Source organism: Lissotriton helveticus, chromosome 3_1, assembly GCF_964261635.1.
Source record: "Lissotriton helveticus chromosome 3_1, aLisHel1.1, whole genome shotgun sequence".
Taxonomy (NCBI): domain Eukaryota; kingdom Metazoa; phylum Chordata; class Amphibia; order Caudata; family Salamandridae; genus Lissotriton; species Lissotriton helveticus.
Window position 1 is genome coordinate 1174558779 of NC_136061.1, and position 24509 is coordinate 1174583287.

The following is a 24509-nucleotide window of genomic DNA, read 5'->3' on the forward strand; positions in this document are numbered from 1 at the left end:
GCAGTGGCTAATATGGGAAGAAGAGCTTGCTGGCCCTCTCCAACAACTTTGCAATCATTCTCTTGAAACCGAGAAGGAGCCTGACTTCTGGAAGAAAGCCATAGTTATGCCATTGCTAAAAAGAAAAGCTCTGTCTGACCCTGCCGATCTAGCCAACTTTAGACCTAATTCCTTCCTCTCTTTTCAAATAAAATGTTTAGAGCGCAACATAAGTTCATTATTATCGCATTATATAGAGGACTCGGCATGGCTTGAGGAAGAACAATTTAGATTTTGCCCTGGCTATGGAACTGAGACCACCCTTATTTGCGCTACCAATGAATTGAGGAGGACTATTGACAATGGACAAATGGTTGTACTTGTCCTCTTAGATTTATCGGCTGTGTTTGACATGGTGGACCACCACACTCTTCTGTCCAGACTTATGGCAGTGGGGCCAATGTTAAAAAGGCTAAAATCCTACCAGCTGGTCACTGTCAGGCAGAATCTCTCCCCCTGTTTCTATCCAAATTTATAAAGACAACAAATGGTGTCCCCCAAGGCTCTTCCCTTAGCCCTATCGTATTCAATATTTACATCAAACCCCTCACCTCACTTATAAAAACTCACAATATTAAGTTAAATAACTATGCAGATGACACTCAATTCTGTCACTGAACAATAACCAGGAGGACACCGTAGGTAACTTCCAAGCATGCATTCTTGACATCTTTGACTGGATGAATGGAAATAAAACTGAACTCCTCTCTTGCTCTACCAACAAAATTCCTGTATCTTTATCACCTAACTTCTGGCCGCTACCCACGGAAAAGCCACTGGGCAACCCAGCAGCAGTACGAAACTTATGTGTGATCATTGACCAAGGTTTATCCTTGGAAAATCAAGTGAACGCTTACCAGGACCTTAGGAAGCTATATCCTCTGCTTGATCTACCATACAGATCACTGATTTCCAGAGGTGTAATACTATTTAGGCTGGACCACTGCAACGCCCTGTTGCTAGGAGCCCCCAACTACTTGTTAAAGAAGCTAGAATGCATCCAGATAATCACAGCTAAGTTAACACTGAACAGACCTAGATATTCATCTCCTACAGAGGCCTTGAAGGAGCTCCACTGGCTGCCTACCAAGCAAGAGAATAATCTTTAAATCTCTCTGCATTGTCCATAAGGCACTACACAAACAAGCATTGGCATAGCCAATAGGTCTCGCTTTTGAGACCTTATACGTATTTAGTTATGCTGCACAATATCCTTGGTACAACAACATCAACTGTTGCATGGCTAAATACTTATAAGGTCCCAAAAGCTAGACCTATTGGCTATGCCAATGCTTGTTTTTCCTCTCTGTGCTGAAGGCAATCTGTTCCTGTGTGCTGCACACAGATGGAGCTAGGCTTCGCCGTTGAACCGTGCTCTGAAAGCAGCTGGTGCGGGGACTTGGGCCTTCTCTTGCGAGGTCAAGAGACTGCCCAGGTCCTTAAAACCACGGATTAAGAGGCACAGCTGGCGATGGGCACAACAAGCCCCAGCATAAACACCAGGCTCAGGAGCAGAAGGAGCCACTTGTACATGAAATGGGTTTGGCGCTGGTGCAGCCATGTTGAAAGATCTGGTTTCTGTGCAGTCCAAGGGGCTAAAAGATGTTCAGTTAGATGCTCAAAGGAAAGTGGTAGCTTTATTCGACAGACACTTTTATTTTAACAAAACCTATGCAACAGAAAAAACGCTCCATAAATGCGGTTGTGTATCAATATAGAGTCAAGCTTGCACTGAAATCTTAGTACACCAGGCAAGAGGATTATTTGTTGGTAGTGCGTGCACAATCTTAGTAATTAAATAAAACAAGCGCTGAAAGACGAGGAAAGACGGTTTATATATTGCTACACTTCTCCAGAATGAGCAGTCCATTAGCGGACATAAAGATATATGCTTTTTATGTCACTACACAATTATCGCTCCCGCAAGTTGCGATAATTGCTGCCATATGGCGGCGCTCACTCCCACAAGTGAATCTCCTGATGTGCACGCGTTGCCATTGAAGGCACTGGAACACGTGAACGTGCTTGGCTGAAAAGCCAAAGCGATCCCAAAAGGTCTTTTTGCCTTTCCAGCGCATGCGCGCTGCATAGGCGAGACCTAAAAAGGACCAAAAAAAACTACAAAACAAACTAAGAAAATATACTCCTGGCAGAAACCTCCGATCTACTACAGGCAACTATGTCCAAGAACTCAGACAGGGAGGATGTACCTTTACTGTCAATACAGCTCGGATATGGAATAAATTACCAGCTCCCTTACGATCTCATTCTGACCTACTAAAATTCAGGAAAGCACTGAAAACCTGGTTATTTCCTCACTAGCGACCCGCTTTTCAGTGTTTCGATCTGCTGTTTCCTTATATAGTGGCTTTAGCGCCAGGATATCATTTTTGGTCACAGTGCGCTCTATAAGTAACCCTTACAATACAATAAGAACCCTGAAGTTGTGACCCCTACAGAAGCCCCAAAAGGAGTCCCTAATGTCGCCCCACAAATAGAGCCAAACCACACGAGCACTCACAGACAGCAAGTAAGGATGGGTGAGTCTCAGTTTTAGGGTCAACTAGAAGAACACTTCACACAGCATTTAGAACCAGCCTCTCCCCAGAGACAGAGCAGAGTGCAAGAGACAGTGATGACCAGTGGTCTTGGTAGCAAGCGATACTAGAGCTTCTTGGAGCCCGAAGATCTCGGGAAGAGTCAACAAGCCTTGGCAACAGCAAGTCAACGTGGTGCACAGGGGGTACTGCTCCAGCGGTTCAGACGAAGTATACTGGCTTCAGACGTATTGTGAAGACAGTGCAGGCCTCAACGGAGTTGCAGAACCACCACCTGTGTTGCCGAACATTTCGGAGTTCTTGGAGGCTCAGAAACAGCAGACCGGTCAGCTTCGTTGCAGTGCCTGCAGATGCAGGGGAGTGACTCCTTCACTCCAAGGGAGATTCTTCTAGGGGTCTTGGAAGCCTACAGGCCTGGAGAAGAACCTGTATGGAGCTCAGGCACAGATGACGCAGAAGACTGGCAGGATGACGAGCCAGGAGCAGGGGGAGTATTCCAGATGCAGTCTTGGTTCCCAAAGCAAAGTCCCAGACATTTGAAGATTAAGTGGTTTCGGATTTGAATCTGGTCCCACGACGAATCTGAAGAGCCACCCCATGGTAAGCATTAGAGTACCATATGAAAACGGTTTGGACGATTCAGAGGAGGAGGGTCAGGACAGTGAGGAGGATACTCCAGTGTCCTTTGTCCAGTTTCATGCCAGAGCAGGAGCCAACAGATCTTTGAACTGGTTCAAACTGGAGTATGCAAGGAGGGCACCAAATGTGCTCTTCAAAGCAGCCTAGTGGTGCTGGCAAGAGCCCCCACCCTGGTCCAATACACTACGTCCTGTCTGAGAGGAAGTCACACCTCTCTGTGACAGGAAACCTATGGTCCTACCTTCCCCTGCTTGAGCTTGGCTCAGCAGCAGGAGAGCAGAATTGTGTCTGTGGTTGGCAGCAGCCATAGCTTGCTGTCAGACTCTGGAAGAATGATACAGGGAGCACGGTGTTGGGGTATGATTCCAACATGTTTGGTATCAAACATGTCAGGGTTCATTACAGATAGTTTGAGTTAGCCATCGCGTATTAACGCATGGCCACCATATGTATCGTAATGGTGGACACACTTACAACGTCTGGATAATGGACTCTGGGGTTTGTAGGGGTGTCCTGGTCATGTAGAGGCACTCTCACACTTATAACCAAGCACCCTGCCTTCAGTATTGAAAGGCCTGACTTAGGGGTGACATAGGTTTTAAGTGTTGTGATCTCAGATATAAGAAAACTTATATCGGTCGTTAGTGGTGCTAGCACTGTGGCGCTAGTAACAGCATACACAGGCTGCAGTGGCAGGCCTGTAGTCACAATTTGAGGGATCCCCCATGGGTGGCATAATACATGCTTCAGCCTATGGGGGACCTCTAGTGTACCTATGTACCAAATACTAGGGACTTACATGGGTACACCAGTAGCCAATCGGGGGAGAGGGGGGCCTAAGTACACACCATGGTTCAAATTAGGAAGGAAGCACAAAGACCGGGGTACTGATTAGCAGGATCCCAGTGAGTCTAGTCAGAAAACAGAATGACACCAGCAAAAAGTGGGGGTAACCATGAAAGCAGATCCTACATTCCTACAACTATCCTGGGCAAAAATAAACTCCTGTTCGAAGGCTGACACATACAGCCCTGCCAGGTTAGGAGACAAAGCACTACCCATGGAAGTCTTGTGGGTTTGCAAAGAGATAGAACTGACAAACATTTTTTTATTCCAGGGCACTCTCTCCGCTAGGTCCAGCAGGAAAGAACTTGGGGTTCCATATGTCCAATCATGGGCATATAGTATGTCCTTTACAACCCGGAGGGTTTCTCTCTGAGGTATATTGGTGTCGAGAGATTCGATGTCTAAACCTACCAGGAATTCTATAGTAGGGTCAAATGCCATGTCTTTTACAAGGTTTAGGACATCTCTCGTATCCTTCAGGTATGCCTCCTTTTTTTGTACCAGAGGTTTAGAAAAAATTATCACAGAACTGTATAATTCTTTCTAGTATCGAGCCAATGCCTGATACTATTGGTCTCCCCAGTGGGGGTCTGGTGGGTTTATGTACTTTGGGCAATGTATAGAAATATGGGATAACCTTATTCTCTCTACAAGAGCTCTTCCTGTTGTGATCTCCAATCATTTTTCACTGCTTCATCTACTAAGGTTGCCATCTCGTTTCTTATCTAAGGGGTGGGATCCTGAGTTAGGATACTGTAATTCCTTCTATCCAATAGAAGCAGTTTTAGTCTGGAGAACCCTTGTCTGCCAGTTTGATCAGATTAGTGTTCTGTCTCAGCTGTTCCACTGCCTCCCTTTCCAGGCTGGAGAGATTTCTAAATGGGTTGGTTATCTTCTTGTTTAACTCCTCTACTTCGTGTATCACTGCCTGTTTAAATGTAGCCACCTCTCGGGGGAGTGCCATGATGTGGGGGATGAAATTAAATTTGGGATGAAAGGAGGTATCCCCTTTCCGCATCCTATCCTCTTCTTAGCCCTCAAATAATACTTTCATTCTTACCCTCCTGAAATTTCTGCTACTTCTTGACTGAGCTGGAAACTATTTGGTAGGTTCGTAGGGACAAACCCCAGCCCTTTATTTAACGCTCTCTGTTGTTGTTCTGTGAGACTAAGGTCCGACAGGTTTATAACCAAGGTCTATCCTGGACATGCTCCTGGTCACCTGCTGATAAAGGTCCTCCCATTGCACACTTTGTGCTCCTATTTGTTTTATTCTCCCTCTAGATCTCCCTAAAAAAGGGGGGGTGCAACTTGAGGGTATTGAAGGGGGTTTCCAATCCCCTGAATCTGTTTTATTGGTGGGAACATAGTGGGCCAACCGTATCCTTGGCTTGGCTATCCTGAAAACAAGGGCTATACAAAGGGCATGGTCCCAGGTAGAAACCCCTACCTCTGCCTCTACTTCTTGGTCTATATTCATAGTCACTGCTGTTGCTGCAGAGCTTGAGGGGTCAGCCTCCCCCCCCTTATCTCTAGAAACCCCTCTTTGTTTGAAGCTGTTTTTGTTGTATGTACTCCTCCGCTGCCTAGGGATATACTCGCTCCCTTCAAAAAACGTTTGAGATCTTTTTGTAGCTTATTGATTGTAGATTGCATTAATATTTCTTGTATTCCTCTAGCTCATTGTTGGTTTCATCAAGTTTTGTTTTGTATGTTACTAGGTATACACTTGTAAATCCTTATTCATTCGCCTGGATCTGTATCACTATTATTTTGGCCATGTTAGTGATTCAAATGAACCAATCTCCTTTACATTTCCAAGCGATAAGTGCCCAATCTTTCCTAAATGTTACATCTTATAGAAAAATCAAGGGATCCTTGCTGACCAACAAAACTCTAGGGACTGCATTAGCTCTTAGGTACTCCGTAAGAATGGCTACATGTAAGAATGGCTCCACGTAAGAATGGCTCCATGTAAGAATGGCTCCATGTAAGAATGGCTCCATGTAGGATGGTCTTAACATGAGTCTTTTTTAATTCCATGAATGTATCCCGACCCTCACCCTCGGTGAGGACTCGATTTATCCTGGTCTCCCCTAGTAGGGATGGTCCTGATAGGATGTGTGCTACTGCATCATCTCTATACAATAGGCTCTGCCCTTCTGTCATGATTATACTCAGGATGCAAAGGTTTATACCGCTCTTCTTCCTGTAGGAGTAATCCTCCTATTTAACTCTATATATTTGTGCTACCCCTTCGGCTCACCAGCTGTACTAGCACTAAGATCACAATCGACTGAGGGGAAAGAGGTTTTAACTCCTTAAATTGTCCAAGCACACATCCAAGGATTAGGAGTACAGAGAAAAGTATATCAGATGAAGTGTGTGGCACAGGCTTTGTTTTTGAAAACTGCCCTCACCCACAAATTGTACTATGCTTCATCATAGGGTTTGCTGTCAACTCCCCTGCACAGACCAATGACTGTGATGGAACAAAAGGGAAGGAGAAGACAATACAAACACAAAATTCAACAGATCAAAAAGAAATGTAGAGCAGAAGTAAGAATTAAAACTGGCTTAGGAAGATCTGCTGTAACTTTTAATCCTGGACTTCCTGGTCAGAGTTAAAATGTATATAGGATGGTGGTATTGGGATGAATTACTAGCCCGGCAACCTTCCTATCTGCATGTATGTCAACATGTTTCAGGCGATTTTTAGCCCCAAGGTTCTCCCGGCTTTTGTCAGGACCTAAGAGCCCCTATGTCCCCCGTACTCTCCTACCTTCCTTTGTTTGTAGGTTGAAGTCTGACCCATTCTAGTTGGGAGCATCTATACACACTGTGGTAATACCTGTAAAATGGAAATGTAATAATCATGACCACAGCCCCTTTTCCCATATGATATATGACTATGTGTTAACGCAAATGTGATCGTGCCACACAATAATTGTTTCAAGTGGTCAAGTTTGCACTATAGCATAGAAAACTTGATAAATTAATAAATACATTTATGGTGAGGGAGATCCAGACTGGGATTAGTTCTAAATGCGGAAAGGTTTGTGCATGTGGCAAAAACATGCCAGACAGCACAATCTCCAACACTCTGCCAGTCCCGTATATCAGATGCCCCTAATACGCAAGGGAACTGGGGCACCCAATTATGTGCCTAGGCCACAAATACATAAGGAGAATCTCAAGAAAATGTTATCGTCACTTACAGAGGGAGCAGGGAAATGGATAAGAGCTTTTGAAAAGCAAACTGCAGGCATCACTTTGACAGTAGGAGACACAAAAAGTTTGCTTAGCTCTCTTAATAGGAAATTAATTAGGCACTGTTTTTCAGAAAGTTGGAGGGAGAAACATTACCCTTACTTAGACTAGATTCGATGGCTCTCCATTCAACTTCGGACAGAAGTTTTGGATCAGGTGAGGAAAATGTATTCTGACAGGTCAGACATTGGGTCCCTCATGGCTCAATCAAGGCAGCCAAATGAGGACCCTGCTCATTTTCTAAGTAGGATGAAGGAAAAGTGGACTCAAGCAGTAGGTCAGAGTTGGAAGGTCACAGGAGGAAATTATGTGTTATTTTACAATGCTGTGAATAAAGGGTTACCCTCTGATGTACAGGATAATGTTGACAATGTAATAGCATTGGAAGCCAAGCCCTGGATAGAGATAAAGGCACATATAATCAATCCATTTTTGTAAGAAGCAGGAGCGAGATAGAGAGAGAGAGAGAGAGAGAGAGAGAGAGAGAGAGAGAGAGAGAGAGAGAGAGAGAGAGAGAGAGAGAGAGAGAGAGAGAGAGAGAGAGAAAGAGAAAGAGAGAGAGAGAAAGAGAAAGAGAAAGAGAAAGAGAGAGAGAGAGAGAGAGAGAAACAAGCAGGAAGTGACAGGGAAAGCATCAGCTAAGTTAGTACAGCAAATGTTGGCAAAGAAAGGAGCAGTGGAAGGGGCTGTAGTTGCAGCTGCCACTCAGATGACTGCAATGTCTGTGGGATCGGTCCTAGAGACCACCCAACAACAGTACCCAAAACAGCTGGAGACAACACAACAGGAGGATAGTGTAAGTACAAGGAAGTAGTTGAGGAGGACGAGCCTTAATAGGCAGAGGCTGGACAGGTCCCTAAAGGATGGATCAAGTATGTCACTACTATCACTTATATGGATATTTTATTAGAAACTGCAGCACGAAGAGATGGGATAAACAAAGTGGAAGGAAAGGAGTTTACAATCAGGCAGGAAATACTGTAGTGAAGCCACAGTCAAACCCACAAATAATATATGTACTTCAGACACCGTCACAAAATGTGCGGGAATCAGTAATGCCTCAAGTACAAGTGCTGCCATAGCAAAGTTACCAAGCACCCTCAATGATGGCTCCACCTTAAAGTGGACAGGAAGGTGCAATTTTGAGAGGAGGAAATCCTCTCCAGACAAATTATGTGGGAGGATATACACAATCAGGGTGCCCACAGAATAATTCCATGTGTCCAGTATTGTCAGTGAAGCAAAGGCCAGATGGGGAACGCACTGTGATGGTAGCCATCAATAACAAAAGTATGAATTCCTCATAGATACAGGAGTAAACTGATCTTGTATTAGAGAGGGAGACTTTCCAGTCTCTAAAATATCAATGGACACACAAGGGTTCTCTGGGGGGAGTAATGAGGGTTTAATTTACTGAACCAGTATAGATGGGATTAGGAGGGAGGTACACTGATGGCTGTTTCCTGTTTTCTCCAGCTACCCCAGCTAATCTCTTAGGGAGAGATCTTATGGCCACGTTAAATACAACAATTAATTTTGAGTCCGCTAGTATACCATGATTTCTTCTGCCCCTGTTCCACCTTCCAGGAGTATGGCAGTAACAGTAGATTCCCCTACTGGAGATCAAATTAGAGCACGACCTACTGATATTGAAGCATCTACCACAGCAGCAGTGTACACAATCATAGCAGATACACCAGAGTTACTAAGAAGGGAGGTCTAGTTACCCAAGGAATTCCTTTTCTGGAGACAAAGGCAAGCTTTTTGGATGCCAGACACTGAGTTAATATTGCAAATAGAGGCCTTAGATGTAACACCAACCTATGGCGATCTGATAGCCAGTGATCATAACCACGTTTTATGGGCCTGTGCTATATTCATTGAGCCAGGTAAAATGGTTAGGGAAATATTGGATGATCATCGATTTGGTTATTATTCTAAGAAAACAGCTGTAGTCTATCAGGATGACATACAGTTGAGAAAAGTACTGGAAGTAAGGACACCCTCACCAGGTAGAGCCGCTTTTGATTCTGTTCAAGATGCAGATCTTTCCCAAGTACCAGACACCTTGTGGACTAAGGATACCCATGATGTGGGCCTTAAAGGTACTGCTACACCATTTAGAATTACTTTAAAGGAAGGTGCTATTTCACTTAGGGTGAGATAGTGTACTTTTCTAAATCAGATTAGGTCATTGCCCCTACTATACAGGCATTGCTAGAGTAAGGAGTAATTTGCCCTGGAGTATCTCCTTGTAACACCCCAATTTATCTGGTTAAGAAGTCCATGGGTAATACATGGTATTTGGTTCAAGACCTGCATCCCCTGAACGATGTAATGGTACCAGAATTTCCAATTGCTCCTGACCCCTCCATCAGTTTGGCAAATATTCCTCAGGATGCTAAATATTTCTGTGTTATAGATAAGAAGAATGCCTTTTTTACCATCCCTCTCTATCCAGAAAGTCATTGTCTGACTGAGTTCTCCTATCGCGGGACTCAGTATTTGTATTCTTGGTTACCCCAAGGGTATTGTGAGTCCCCTAGCATTTAATAGAGTGGTGAAAAATGATCTGTACAGGGAGAAAGCACAGCAAAAATCTTAAGTGATGAAATGCATGTTTACCTCTGTGAATGAATCAAGGTTGCAAAGTACATTTCTAAACAGCTAACCAAAGGAAAGGAGAACCGGGCTAATGCAGAGGTTGACCTCCCTGTTGTGCATATAGAAGACAGTCTTCGTTCGCAATTTTTTCCGGAACCAGAGACAGCCCAGGTTCAACTGACCATTTCCGGTGACCATGGTGAAGGCGGCACACACCCCCTGCCCTCAAGGTAGATGGCAGAAAAGCTTGGTTCCACCTCACCAATATTCTATTAAAAAAAGGAGGGTCCTACACCACTCTACATATTGGAACTGGAACATTTGTTGGACTTCTGCTATCTAATTTTTTCCCACAAGGAGAGAATATTATTCTCTGAAGAACAACCCAAGGGTTTTTTAATCCATATTATTTGAGCAAAACTGGTCTGTGAAAAAACCGGTCAATTGAGAATTTGGACAAACAGGAAACCGGTCATATGACGACAAAAAACATTATTTTATGGTAAATATATGAAGATATTTGAAAATGAATATAAACAGGCTGTTTATTTTAGAATTAGAATGTATATAGGTAAGGAGTCGTGTTTTTTGTCTAGAAGTATTTTATTGGGTCGTCTATTGTAAATATTGTTGTGCATGTGTATAAGAGATACAAAGGCCGATTTTTGTTTTTAAATTCTACAGCCCTGATGAAGTCCCCATGGAAGAAACGTGTTGGCTGGGCTGATGTGCAAATGTAATAAACTTTTATAAAACGGATTTTAAATTGACGTGCAAGACTCCTGAGGAATACCATTGGACATTATTTGTTTTTGTGTCAGATTTACGTTGAATTAAGCTATATAAATTAAGTAACTGTATGCTCCTTTTCATTGGTGTTCATTACTGGGATATACTGTTTTGCGACCTCGCGTGCTAGACTAGTTTTGACCAGACAATGGTTGCTAATCAGAGCACCAGACCCCTAAGACATAGGGGCAAGAATTTTTTTATGTTTGCTCGCTTGAAATGTCGATCTTAGAAAATGATAGGTGTCGATCTAGATTAAACTGTATTTAGGACCCCTTAAGAGTATGGTTGTCAGTGGTATTGGCTGGCCATGAGCTGTCATTCCCATAACATATGGTATTCTATGGTCTTCCTTTTAATGATTGATATCTAAATGTATTTTTATTTGATGCATGTGGCACTTTAAGGCTTTTTACATCTTCTGCATTTGTTTCATGGTGCCCTTCAAAATAAAAATAAAAATATAAAAATGAGGAATGAAAGAGGCTGCCATCGAACAGCACTGTTCGATTAACGACTATTTGACGGGGGGGTCCGTGCCTAAGGAAACCAGTCATTTATTATTCTCTTTTGAAAATATCATCAGAGGGAACCATTGGGATTGTTACTAAATGAAAGCAGTGAGAATCAAAATGGTACAGTATGTAAACATACTACTATTAAGAGAAATCCAGTACTGTAGTAAAGGACATCTTCAGTAGCATGGTGTGTCATTGTGACTGGTGACACACTCTTACCTGATTTTTTAACATTATGAATTCTGCCACCTTTAACTTCAGTGAAGTTTAATGTGAGACGAGACATGGTCCATGTGGCCATGACTTTTCACCAGCCTTAAGGGGGCTGTTGCTCATGTATCATCCTTCATCCTTGCTCCATTCACTGCAGTGAACTAGAAGATTGGGATCATGAATGCAGTTTTACTAGCTTAGTTTCCATTTGAGCTAAAATGCAGGCACAAAGAAAGCAAAAAAGCGTTGGGAATGTCAGAAATGGGCTAGGCTCTAGACAGTGTTGCCTGAGATCTTCCCACCTTGCAGAGACCCTGAACTCTGCTTACTCCAAGTTTTTATTCTTTGGAATCAGCAATTCACTGGCACAAGATGCTATAAATCTACCCACTGACCAGATTATGTGGACTAAATCTGGGGAGGGTTGAAATTGCACTTGAGGCATAATACGGTACAAGACAGTCATTAGATATATGAGCACAATCTTTTAAAATTACTTTCTTTTAAAGCTCAATAATTTTGTTGCTCTTGGTCATTATGTAGTGCACAAAATACAATGGTTATTGAAACATAGGAACTAAATCTAGGCCTTAATAAAAGACTAAATGTAGGATACCAGTTCACGATAAGCCTACTGTTGAATAAATACTTTTCTCAACTCAATAGTCAAAACTGTTCATACTAAACAATGATTGAAAAGTATTAATCTCCAAGGAGTAAACAGTCAACTTATGGCCCAAACCAAAACGCACGTTTCCGTAAGCATGCAACGGTCTGTAACTCATGCATAATCTATGGGTGGTTCTGCTTCCAGCATGAACCATCAGAGAAGAAAGTCGTTGATCACCTGCAGGCTCTGATTTCGCTCGTTTTCTCTGGGGTGATGGCATTCTTGGCTGCTTGTAAACTTTCTTTGTTTGAACTGAAGAAAAGCAAAGAAAAAAACTACTATCAAATACAACTGCATTTTACAATGAAAAGAGGAATAGAAACACTGAAACACTGATAGAGGATGTCAAGGGCATACATTGACTCCCCCCCCCTCCCAAACCCCCCCCCCCACAAAGTTTTGTAGGGAATGAAGAATCATCTTATATACCCCATTTCTAACTTATTGTGGTTTATATGCAAAAATAAAGTGTAAGAGAGAAAGCACACTATCAGACGCAACTGGCCTTGCGCATATCATCTTACAAATGGAGTTTTGTTAACAACTTCGCAACTGAGGAGACTGCAATCAGTATGTGTTCAGGAGAAGATCATGCCAGAAATTCTACCCTGATGTAAAAAATATTTTTGACGACGTGTAGCTAAATGCCATGCCAATATGAATAGAAGACGTTTGTAGCGTAACTTAGAAACTTAATTGGACTGCATTTATTAATAATAATAATAATCCACATTTGTAAAGCGCACAATCACCCGTAAGGGTCTCTAGGCGCCGTCGGGAAGATTAAGCGAGCTATTGCCCAGAGTCACATGGTGCTGGGCTAACCTGCCGCCGGAGCCTGGGATCGAACCCTGATCCCCAGATTCCAGCGTCAGTCGCCCTGGCCGCGGCGCCACACCTCTCCCACTATTAATGTTCTCATTTAATGTTTATAGGGCCATAACATGTGTAGGCCAAATAGGATATCTAAAATCACACTTGTTATTCATAGGTAAACACTGGATTAAATGGTCTCATCTATACCAACAGATTTCTTTATAGGAGGGAGACCGCGAAGCAAGCCTCATTTTGAGAATCTTAAAATTTTAAAAAGCTTTTGACTAACCCATTGTGCTTCTTTCGTATCATCGTCTAGAAGCATGCATAGTCACTGAAAAACAACTTTAAATAAGGGTCCTAGGGCTAGATTAACGACCCAGCAGACACATGCCCTAATGACACTATGAAAACAAATGGAATGTCTGAGGGTCAAAAACTGCAACAATACTACTGTGTAAACATCAGACAGGGTGCTATGAGATGGACCGTTATGTGAAAATACGTGAAATTATGTGTCATACTGCACTCAAATATCCACGATTTGGAAAAAGTGCCCATCAGCTCCCGCTCGGTTCCGCCCTGTACATCATTTGGGCTCTCTGTAGTAATGAGGGCTACACATTTGAGTAGGTTCAAGCAGGATTTATTCATAAGAAGGTCAGCTTAAACAACCACAGCTCCAAAGAGGTGTCTTCATCATCCAAGCCCAGTAACAGATAACAGTCAAGGGAAAACATTCTAAAGTCCTAACACTCTGCTGAGTGACATGGGGAGATTCCAAATAACATGAGGTAATGGAATACCACACACCTCCCCCCCTTTGGAAAAAAAAAAAAAAAAAAATACAAGAAAGAAAATTACAAAAGGAAATCAGGTTCTAATGTAATCTTTAAACTTTGAGGGTGCACATTTAATGCGCTCACTACGTCTCAGTGAAATGTCACCATGTTCAACATTTGATTGATTATCCAAAGAGACACAAGGAACAGGGTGTGCCTCAGAATTAAGCATAGCATCAGAATCATTTACAGACACCTTCTCTAAATTGTCATAAACTTCATGCGTACCAGAAAAACCATCAGGATTATGTACTGAAACAGGTTTGTCTGAGCAAAGACTGTCAGAGACAAGTTTGTGTGGAGAGATTTTCTCTGGAGATGTGAATTTCTGTGAAGGGGTAGTAGGAAGTTTGCATAGAGAAATCCTTCTTAAATTCCATATTTTGCCCCCCTCGACTCTGACTGCTTTGCTAAAAACTTCAATGACTCTGATAGGGTCAGACCATCTGGACACTTTTTTGTGGAACAAACCACCCATCTTTACACGCACTCGATCACCAACTCTTACGCGGCAAGTATTGTACTTCTTTTTGGCCGAATGCAGGATCATACTGTCCTGGTGCTTCTGGATTTTCTCCCTCAATACCTTAAAATCTACCTCGTAGGGAGAATCACCTTTTAACCACCAGGGAAAAAGTCGAGAACCTGGTTTTCTCCCACGCAATAGTTCAAAAGGAGATAGCCCAGTGACTGAATTGGGAGACAACCGGTAAGTTAATAAAGTTGCCTGAAGCGCTTTTTTCCATTTTAAACCACTTTTAATAGCCAATTGGCAAGATTCTTTGATGACTCTGTTGAACCTCTCAACTTGGCCGTTGGCTTGCGGAAAATAATTAGAGGTTCTTTTGTGAATGATACCACAATTCTTGAGAAAACACTCAAACTCATTGCTAGTGAATTGTGGGCCATTGTCAGAGACAAGTTCCTCCGGTAAACCTTCCCTAGCAAATATCTCATCAAGAAATTCAATAACATGTTCAGAGGAGGTTTTCTCAACAACTTTAAGTTCAGGCCACTTAGAGAAGTAGTCGATTAGGACTAGCGCAAACATATCCTTACCAGACTGATAACTAAAAGGTCCAATAATATCAATTGCCAACCTTCGCCAAGGACCATTGGCGTACTCTATGGGAGAAGAATCAACAGCTAAACTCTTCACTGATTTGTCACTCAACGAGCAAGGAGAACAATTCCTGACCCAATTATCTACCATGGAATCAATACCTGGCCACCAGTAGTGTTCCCTAATCCTTCTTTTGGTGGTGGACATTCCCATGTGCCCTTCATGAGCTAAACTGCAAATTTTCTCTCTAAGACTTGTGGGAGGTATGATTTTATCTGATCTGAGAATGATGTCTCGAGATAGCATTAGGTCATCCTTAACTTTGTAAAATGACCCCAACTCACCAGAAAGCTTCCTTTCTTCAGGCCATCCCTTAACCAAATACTGCTTAACAAGAATCAAAACAGCATCATTCTCCATAGCTTCTGACCAATTTTTTTCAGAAAGAATTAAACAACTATCCTGATCTGAAATTATATTGACGTCTGCAAACGAATACGCAACATCACAATCAAAATTGTCACCAACTTCTACACTGGCTGGAAAACGCGACATGCAATCCGCATGAACATTTAGACGGCCAGGGATGCTCGTCGCCAATAATTGTGTAGTAATGAGGGCTACACATTTGAGTAGGTTCAAGCAGGATTTATTCATAAGAAGGTCAGCTTAAACAACCACAGCTCCAAAGAGGTGTCTTCATCATCCAAGCCCAGTAACAGATAACAGTCAAGGGAAAACATTCTAAAGTCCTAACACTCTGCTGAGTGACATGGGGAGATTCCAAATAACATGAGGTAATGGAATACCACACTCTCCTTACCCAGGAGAAAGTACAGTCTGTCTATAGGTGTAATATTGACAGTAGGACAACTTCAACAGGATATAAAGTTGTACTTATGGTTGGACCGGAAAGTTATTTCAATATGGGTAGCTGAATTACAGTGCCAATAAGTAAATGTGTTGAAAAAGTGCAAACTAAAATTAGGTAGTAATTGAGTGGATTTGCAAAGTTTATTAAGTTCCCTCAATGCTCCTAATGTTAAAATGTGAAAAACACAAGCAGATTTAACAAAATATCTGCAAGTCAGTAGGGTCAACATGTTTCAGCAATTGTGACTCTAAATATGTCACTGCTTTCTTCAGGACCTTGATGTTAATGGCTACTGCACAACAATATAGAAAAATATCACCTGTATATTTTTCAACGTTGCTCAGTCCTCTCCTCCGTAACTAGTATAAAAAGAAGAAACAAAAACAATGCACCGTAACAGACGAAAACACAGTAGAATTAGTGCACAGACATAAACAAATTGTTAGGCCATACAAAGTAGATACTTCATTATTTCTATAGAGATGGTCTGAAAATCACCTTTATCTCAAATCTAAACTTTTAGCCATCTTACCTAATCGGTAGGAGGAATGGCATCACCCCACCTGGCTGTTGCTCAGGTACGAGGAGCACCGCTCTAGTAAAAACACAAAACAAAATACACCACTTAAACTCACAACAAGTGGCCACACCTCTTCCTCAATCTCAGTTCTGTCTCAATGTGTTGGTTTTACTGTCAGGTATAATTATTAGGCTTATATTCATACTCTTTTAGATCTCACTCGATCTACTCGAATGTGTAATGAAACGAGCTAGTGAGTACCCAGGCCGACCTACGCTATTGAGTCATGTCGGATATCTCACAAGGTGCACGATGATGCCTTGGCTAATCTCTCATACGTGCACAAGCCATAGATCAAATGCATTATGTTTTAGCGCTTAACATAGTAATCAAAGATCGGTCAAATGTGCATTAAAATGCACGAGCCAGTCCTTCTTACGCAGTTATCCAGGTACCCAGCCGGAGCCACACTGTATTACACTCGGCGCTTTACCTGCATGTATTCACTCGAGTTGAACCCTTCTCAAGCAGTCATTACGATCTCCAGCCGGAGATCGAGTATATTGCGCACCAACCAGTCAGCAATTGCCGAACAGCTCTCACCTTCCCGTCGGTACACCGTGCGTCCCTCTGAACGATCTGGGGGGGGGCGCCGGTGTATCGCGGAGACGCCATTTTTGACTTCCAAGTCTCACGTGACCTTTCTCATCATGTGACTTCTGAAACTACAAGTCACCGGCGGCAACTCGGGAATTGTAGTCATACTGATATTATATATGACTGTTATTTATTTATATCGTTGTTATGGTGTAGACTTTGTCTGTCTCATCTTATCCAGTGTCACAAAAGCACAAGCCTTATTGGGTTTGACCCCATTGAAAATTAACTCGAGATATTAGTTTCTCAGTTCGTTGGCAATTGCCCTAATGTAATCGCCTTGTGTTATTGTGACAACCCGTATTTCTAGCAATAGATTCAAAAAAGGCGACATATGATCTATATTATCAAGCCTGATGGTTTGTGGGAAATGTAGTTTTCTCGAAGGACTAACTTGTGAATAGAGATCAAGGCGACATTTAATCTGTATTATCAAGCCTGATGGTTTGTGGAAAAGTGGTTCTCTCGAAGGACTGACTTATGAATAGAGATTAAGAGGTAATTATATCTGTATTCGATTAGTCTGACATGCTTCATTTATTGAACATTCAGGTGGATGTCTACAACGACATCCATGGGATATCTTCATTTAATCCAATTCTGTCACTGTTCAATCGATAAACCCACTTCTGTTCCCTTCTGAAAAGATAATTGGACACGTCAATGACATGTTCTGGTATCATTGGTTGTTCCAATACAGTCCAATGAAAGTCGTTGGGACCATGGCCTTTGTCTAGAAAATGTGCCGTCAGTCTTGTTGCTTGACGTCGACAACGTATAGTGCTTTTATGCTCTGATATTCTCACTTTTATACGCCTTGTCGTCATGCCGACGTAGCGTAGTTGGCACGGGCAGGTAATCAAATACATAAGATTTTCGCTATTACAAGTGGTAAACCTGCGTTGCTCCCATGCTCTACTAGTACCAATATCAATAGAAACAGATTTGGAAGTCAGAGGACAGGCAGCACACGTGCCGCAAGGATGATGACCCACTACTGCCGGTAGATCCCAAAGTGTTCCAATCGTTCGAGGAGTTTTGGTCTTAGGTCTTGTGTGAACCAATTTGTCTTTAAGATTTGGGCCCCTTTTGAACGCAAGGAGTGGGCGTGCTATTTGATCTCCTCCTGTATTGAGGATAGACCAATGCTTGTATACGATTTTCTGAAGTTCGTTAGATCTTGATTTAAACGTATTAACGAAAGTCAATCGGTCTATTTTCTCTTTGTCTTTTTTTGTTCTTCTAGCAAGGCCTCTCGGTTGTTATTAGAGGCACGTTTTTTCGATTGCCGAATGATCTTCTTGGGGTAACCTCTCTCTAACAATTGTTCTTCCAGATTAGAGGCATGTTTTACAAAAGTTGATTTATCCGAACAGTTTCTTTGCACTCTAAGAAATTGACCGAATGGTAAATTGTTCCTCAGCAATCTTGGATGGCAGCTATCATAGCTGAGAAGAGAATTGCGGGCCATCGGTTTTTTATAGAGTTCAGAATGTAACCCATCTGTTTTCACAGTAATCAGGAGATCCAGAAAAGGCAATTCAGATTTACTATGTTCAACTGTGAACCGCAAATAAGGATTTTGAACATTAAGCCATTGATGGAAGAGCAAAAGATCATCAGATGTTCCATTCCAAATTACTAGAATATCATCAATATAGCGCTTCCATAAGCGAAGTGATGGATGAAATGGATTGTTAGGTGTTAAGACAGTGTCCTGTTCAAAACTATTAACGTATACATTTGCCAGACTCTGCGCAAAAACGCTGCCCATGCTGGTCCCAGCAGTTTGGAGGTACAGCGAGTCTTCAAATTTAAAATAATTTTCTTTCATGGCTATCTCTGCCAAGGTCATAATGAAAGATACAGGAGTGATGGTAGGTGGATCATTTTCTTCAAGTAATTTTCTCACCACTTCCAAGGTCTCTGTTTGTGGAATTGAGGTATATAATGATTCCACGTCGAAGGAAACTAAAATGTCCTTGGATCGATCAAATTCAATCTCAGGTAAAAGTTAAGACTTCTTTCATATCCTTCAAATACGTTGGCATCTTCCTGACCATCGGATTAAGAAAATGGTCTACAAAGGTTGATAATGGTTCAAGCAGTGAACCGATGCCTGATATTATCGGTCGTCCTGGTGGTGGACGTTGTGGCTTATGTACCTTTGGTAAGGTGTAAAAATACGGTACCATTGGATTACTATTCCTCAAGTATGCAGCTTCATTGGAAGTGATCCACCCCTCACTGACACCCTCCTCTACTAGGTGGCCTATAGTATTTTTTAACCGCTCTGTTGGATCCGTGGTTAATCGAAGGTAAGACCTGGTGTCTTGTAGTGGTCGTAGACACTCATCCCTATAGGTAGTGCTGTCCTGTATAACTATTGCACCGCCTTTATCGGCTGATTTTATCGTGATGTTTTCATTGGATGTCAGCGAGCGCAAAGCATCTCGTTCTTTCTTTGGCAGGTTCATAAAAGAATTCTTCTTTGACTGGAAGAGTAGACTTAAATCATTCTCAATAGCTTTCTCAAAGGCAATGACCTTAGGTGGAATGCCTGCAATTGGAGGAATGAACGTAGAAGGTTTTTTTAAACCGGTATTGATGTTAGTCGAAGCAGTTGGTTCCTCGTTCTTTCGCAAAGAAGAAATGTAACCTTATTTTTCTAAAGAATTTTGCCATTTCTTGTCTTGCTAGGAAAGGGTCACCTTGTTGTGTTGTAACAAAACCTAAGCCTCTATTTAAAAGAGCCTCTTCAGTCTCTGACAATGTGTAAGAACTTAGGTTTATCACAAGACTGTCTCGTGGCTTGTCCCTGCACCTTCTTGCGGTATCTTCTTGCCATTCCTCAAGTCCATTGTGGCTGGTTGTGGCGGGTTCGACCATTGGACACGTCGATTGGATCCGGGTCTCTTGCGGCCTGTAGATCCTCTCTGGCCACGCCCTAAAAAAGGCTGCATATTGGGATCATAATGAAATTGAGGAGGGCCGTACTGTCCCATTGGTGGTTGAAATGGTTGACCTCCAAACATCCAGGGGTTCGGCTTAAACCACGGTGGAACTTGGTTTTGGTAGTAATTTCACCCAAATCTTTTATTACCTCTTCCTCTACTTCTATTGGACTGTGCCCCAGCTCCTGAGGAAAACCTCGCCAGATCTTTCTTGCATTTTTCCAATTTAGCAAAAAGAATAGAATCTTTAAATTCTTTGTTGTCTTCCCTTCCGCAAAGAAGGCAGCCGATAAAATACTCATTGAGATTCAGGTCCTAGAGGGCCAAATCAGAACCACGATCAAAGGTACCCTTTTTAAGACCAATCAAGAGGACAGCAATATACAAAACAAAGAATTTAAAGATTCTATTCTTTTTGCTAAATTGGAAAAATGCAAGAAAGATCTGGCGAGGTTTTCCACTGACAAAATCTATCCTTATACCAGCGACTCCTATGTACCTACTTTATTCAATAGGAATGGACGAAAAGGTGGATCAACCTATGCTACATCTAGTTCAGAGGATTTGTCTAGTGATTCAGACAGCTCAGGAGCTGGGGCACAGTCCAATAGAAATAGAGGAAGAGGTAATAAAAGATTTGGGAGAAATTACTACCAAAACCAACTTCCACCATGGTTTCAGCCGAACCCCTGGATGTTTGGAGGTCCACCCTTTCAACCACCAATGGGACAGTACGGCCCTCCTCAATTTCATTATGATCCCAAAATGCAGCCTTTTTTAGGGCGTGGCCGGAGAGGATCTACAGGCCGCAAGAGACCCGGATCCAGTCGACGTGTCCAATGGTCGAACCCGCCACAACCAGCCACAATGGACTTGAGGAATGGCAAGAAGATACCGCAAGAAGGTGCAGGGACAAGCCACGAGACAGTCTTGTGATAAACCTAAGTTCTTACACATTGTCAGAGACTGAAGAGGCTCTTTTAAATAGAGGCTTAGGTTTTGTTACAACACAACAAGGTGACCCTTTCCTAGCAAGACAAAAAATGGCAAAATTCTTTAGAAAAATAAGGTTACATTTCTTCTTTGCGAAAAAGAACGAGGAACCAACTGCTTCGACTAACATCAATACCGGTTTAAAAAAACCTTCTACGTTCATTCCTCCAATTGCAGGCATTCCACCTAAGGTCATTGCCTTTGAGAAAGCTATTGAGAATGATTTAAGTCTACTCTTCCAGTCAAAGAAGAATTCTTTTGTGAACCTGCCAAAGAAAGAACGAGATGCTTTGCGCTCGCTGACATCCAATGAAAACATCACGATAAAATCAGCCGATAAAGGCGGTGCAATAGTTATACAGGACAGCACTACCTATAGGGATGAGTGTCTACGACCACTACAAGACACCAGGTCTTACCTTCGATTAACCACGGATCCAACAGAGCGGTTAAAAAATACTATAGGCCACCTAGTAGAGGAGGGTGTCAGTGAGGGGTGGATCACTTCCAATGAAGCTGCATACTTAAGGAATAGTAATCCAATGGTACCGTATTTTTACACCTTACCAAAGGTACATAAGCCACAACGTCCACCACCAGGACGACCGATAATATCAGGCATCGGTTCACTGCTTGAACCGTTATCAACCTTCGTAGACCATTTTCTCAATCCGATGGTCAGGAAGATACCAACGTATTTGAAGGATACGAAAGAAGTCTTAACACTTTTACCGGAGATTGAATTTGATCGATCCACAGACATTTTAGTTTCCTTCGACGTGGAATCATTATATACCTCAATTCCACAAACAGAGACCTTGGAAGTGGTGAGAAAATTACTTGAAGAAAATGATCCACCTACCATCACTCCCGTATCTTTCATTATGACCTTGGCAGAGATAGCCATGAAAGAAAATTATTTTAAATTTGAAGACTCGCTGTACCTCCAAACTGCTGGGACCAGCATGGGCAGCGTTTTCGCGCAGAGTCTGGCAAATGTATACGTTCATAGTTTTGAACAGGACACGGTCTTAACACCTAACAATCCATTTCATCAATCACTTCGCTTATGGAAGCGCTATATTGATGATATTCTAGTAATTTGGAATGGAACATCTGATGATCTTTTGCTCTTCCATCAATGGCTTAATGTTCAAAATCCTTATTTGCGGTTCACAGTTGAACATAGTAAATCTGAATTGCCTTTTCTGGATCTCCTGATTACTGTGAAAACAGATGGGTTACATTCTGAACTCTATAAAAAACCGATGGCCCGCAATTCTCTTCTCAGCTACGATAGCTGCCATCCAAGATCGCTGAGGAACAATTTACCATTCGGTCAATTTCTTAGAGTGCAAAGAAACTGTTCGGATAAATCAACTTTCGTAAAACATGCCTCTAATCTGGAAGAACAATTGTTAGAGAGAGGTTACCCCAAGAAGATCATTCGGCAATCGAAAAAACGTGCCTCTAATAACAACCGAGAGGCCTTGCTAGAAGAACAAAAGGACAAAGAGAAAATAGACCGATTGACTTTCGTTAATACGTTTAAATCAAGATCTAACGAACTTCAGAAAATCGTATACAAGCATTGGTCTATCCTCAATACAGGAGGAGATCAAATAGCACGCCCACTCCTTGCGTTCAAAAGGGGCCCAAATCTTAAAGACAAATTGGTTCACACAAGACCTAAGACCAAAACTCCTCGAACGATTGGAACACTTTGGGATCTACCGGCAGTAGTGGGTCATCATCCTTGCGGCACGTGTGCTGCCTGTCCTCTGACTTCCAAATCTGTTTCTATTGATATTGGTACTAGTAGAGCATGGGAGCAACGCAGGTTTACCAACTGTAATAACGAAAATCTTATATATTTGATTACCTGCCCGTGCCAACTACGCTACGTCGGCATGACGACAAGGCGTATAAAAGTGAGAATATCAGAGCATAAAAGCACTATACGTTGTCGACGTCAAGCAACAAGACTGACGGCACATTTTCTAGACAAAGGCCATGGTCCCAACGACTTTCATTGGACTGTATTGGAACAACCAATGATACCAGAACATGTCATTGACGTGTCCAATTATCTTTTCAGAAGGGAACAGAAGTGGGTTTATCAATTGAACAGTGACAGAATTGGATTAAATGAAGATATCCCATGGATGTCGTTGTAGACATCCACCTGAATGTTCAATAAATGAAGCATGTCAGACTAATCGAATACAGATATAATTACCTCTTAATCTCTATTCATAAGTCAGTCCTTCGAGAGAACCACTTATCCACAAACCATCAGGCTTGATAATACAGATTAAATGTCGCCTTGATCTCTATTCACAAGTTAGTCCTTCGAGAAAACTACATTTCCCACAAACCATCAGGCTTGATAATATAGATCATATGTCGCCTTTTTTGAATCTATTGCTAGAAATACGGGTTGTCACAATAACACACGGCGATTACATTAGGGCAATTGCCAACAAACTGAGAAACTAATATCTCGAGTTAATTTTCAATGGGGTCAAACCCAATAAGGCTTGTGCTTTTGTGACACTGGATAAGATGAGACAGACAAAGTCTACACCATAACAACGATATAAATAAATAACAGTCATATATAATATCAGTATGACTACAATTCCCGAGTTGCCGCCGGTGACTTGTAGTTTCAGAAGTCACATGATGAGAAAGGTCACGTGAGACTTGGAAGTCAAAAATGGCGTCTCCGCGATACACCGGCGCCCCCCCCAGATCGTTCAGAGGGACGCACGGTGTACCGACGGGAAGGTGAGAGCTGTGCGGCAATTGCTGACTGGTTGGTGCGCAATATACTCGATCTCCGGCTGGAGATCGTAATGAGTGCTTGAGAAGGGTTCAACTCGAATGAATACATGCAGGTAAAGCGCCGAGTGTAATACAGTGTGGCTCCGGCTGGGTACCTGGATAACTGCGTAAGAAGGACTGGCTCGTGCATTTTAATGCACATTTGACCGAACTTTGATTACTATGTTAAGCGCTAAAACATAATGCATTTGATCTATGGCTTGTGCACGTATGAGAGATTAGCCAAGGCATCATCGTGCACCTTGTGAGATATCCGACATGACTCAATAGCGTAGGTCGGCCTGGGTACTCACTAGCTCGTTTCATTACACATTCGAGTAGATCGAGTGAGATCTAAAAGAGTATGAATATAAGCCTAATAATTATACCTGACAGTAAAACCAACACATTGAGACAGAACTGAGATTGAGGAAGAGGTGTGGCCACTTGTTGTGAGTTTAAGTGGTGTATTTTGTTTTGTGTTTTTACTAGAGCGGTGCTCCTCGTACCTGAGCAACAGCCAGGTGGGGTGATGCCATTCCTCCTACCGATTAGGTAAGATGGCTAAAAGTTTAGATTTGAGATATAGGTGATTTTCAGACCATCTCTATAGAAATAATGAAGTATCTACTTCGTATGGCCTAACAATTTATTTATGTCTGTGCACTAATTCTACTGTGTTTTCGTCTGTTACGGTGCATTGTTTTTGTTTCTTCTTTTTATACTAGTTACGGAGGAGAGGACTGAGCAACGTTGAAAAATATACAGGTGATATTTTTCTATATTTTTGTGCAGTAGCCATTAACATCAAGGTCCTG

The 24509-nt window shown here is 42.2% G+C and overlaps 1 protein-coding gene across 3 annotated transcripts in view; it reads right to left on the reverse strand.

Annotated features, from left to right (window-relative positions):
- Positions 1–24509, reverse strand: part of THYN1 (thymocyte nuclear protein 1) — a 190409-nt gene that overhangs the window by 145064 nt on the left and 20836 nt on the right. For all 3 annotated transcript variants that reach the window (XM_078683869.1, XM_078683871.1, XM_078683870.1), the window contains one exon: positions 12324–12398. In XM_078683869.1, coding sequence (XP_078539995.1) covers positions 12324–12398 — 75 coding nt within the window. The remainder of the gene's footprint in view (positions 1–12323; positions 12399–24509) is intronic.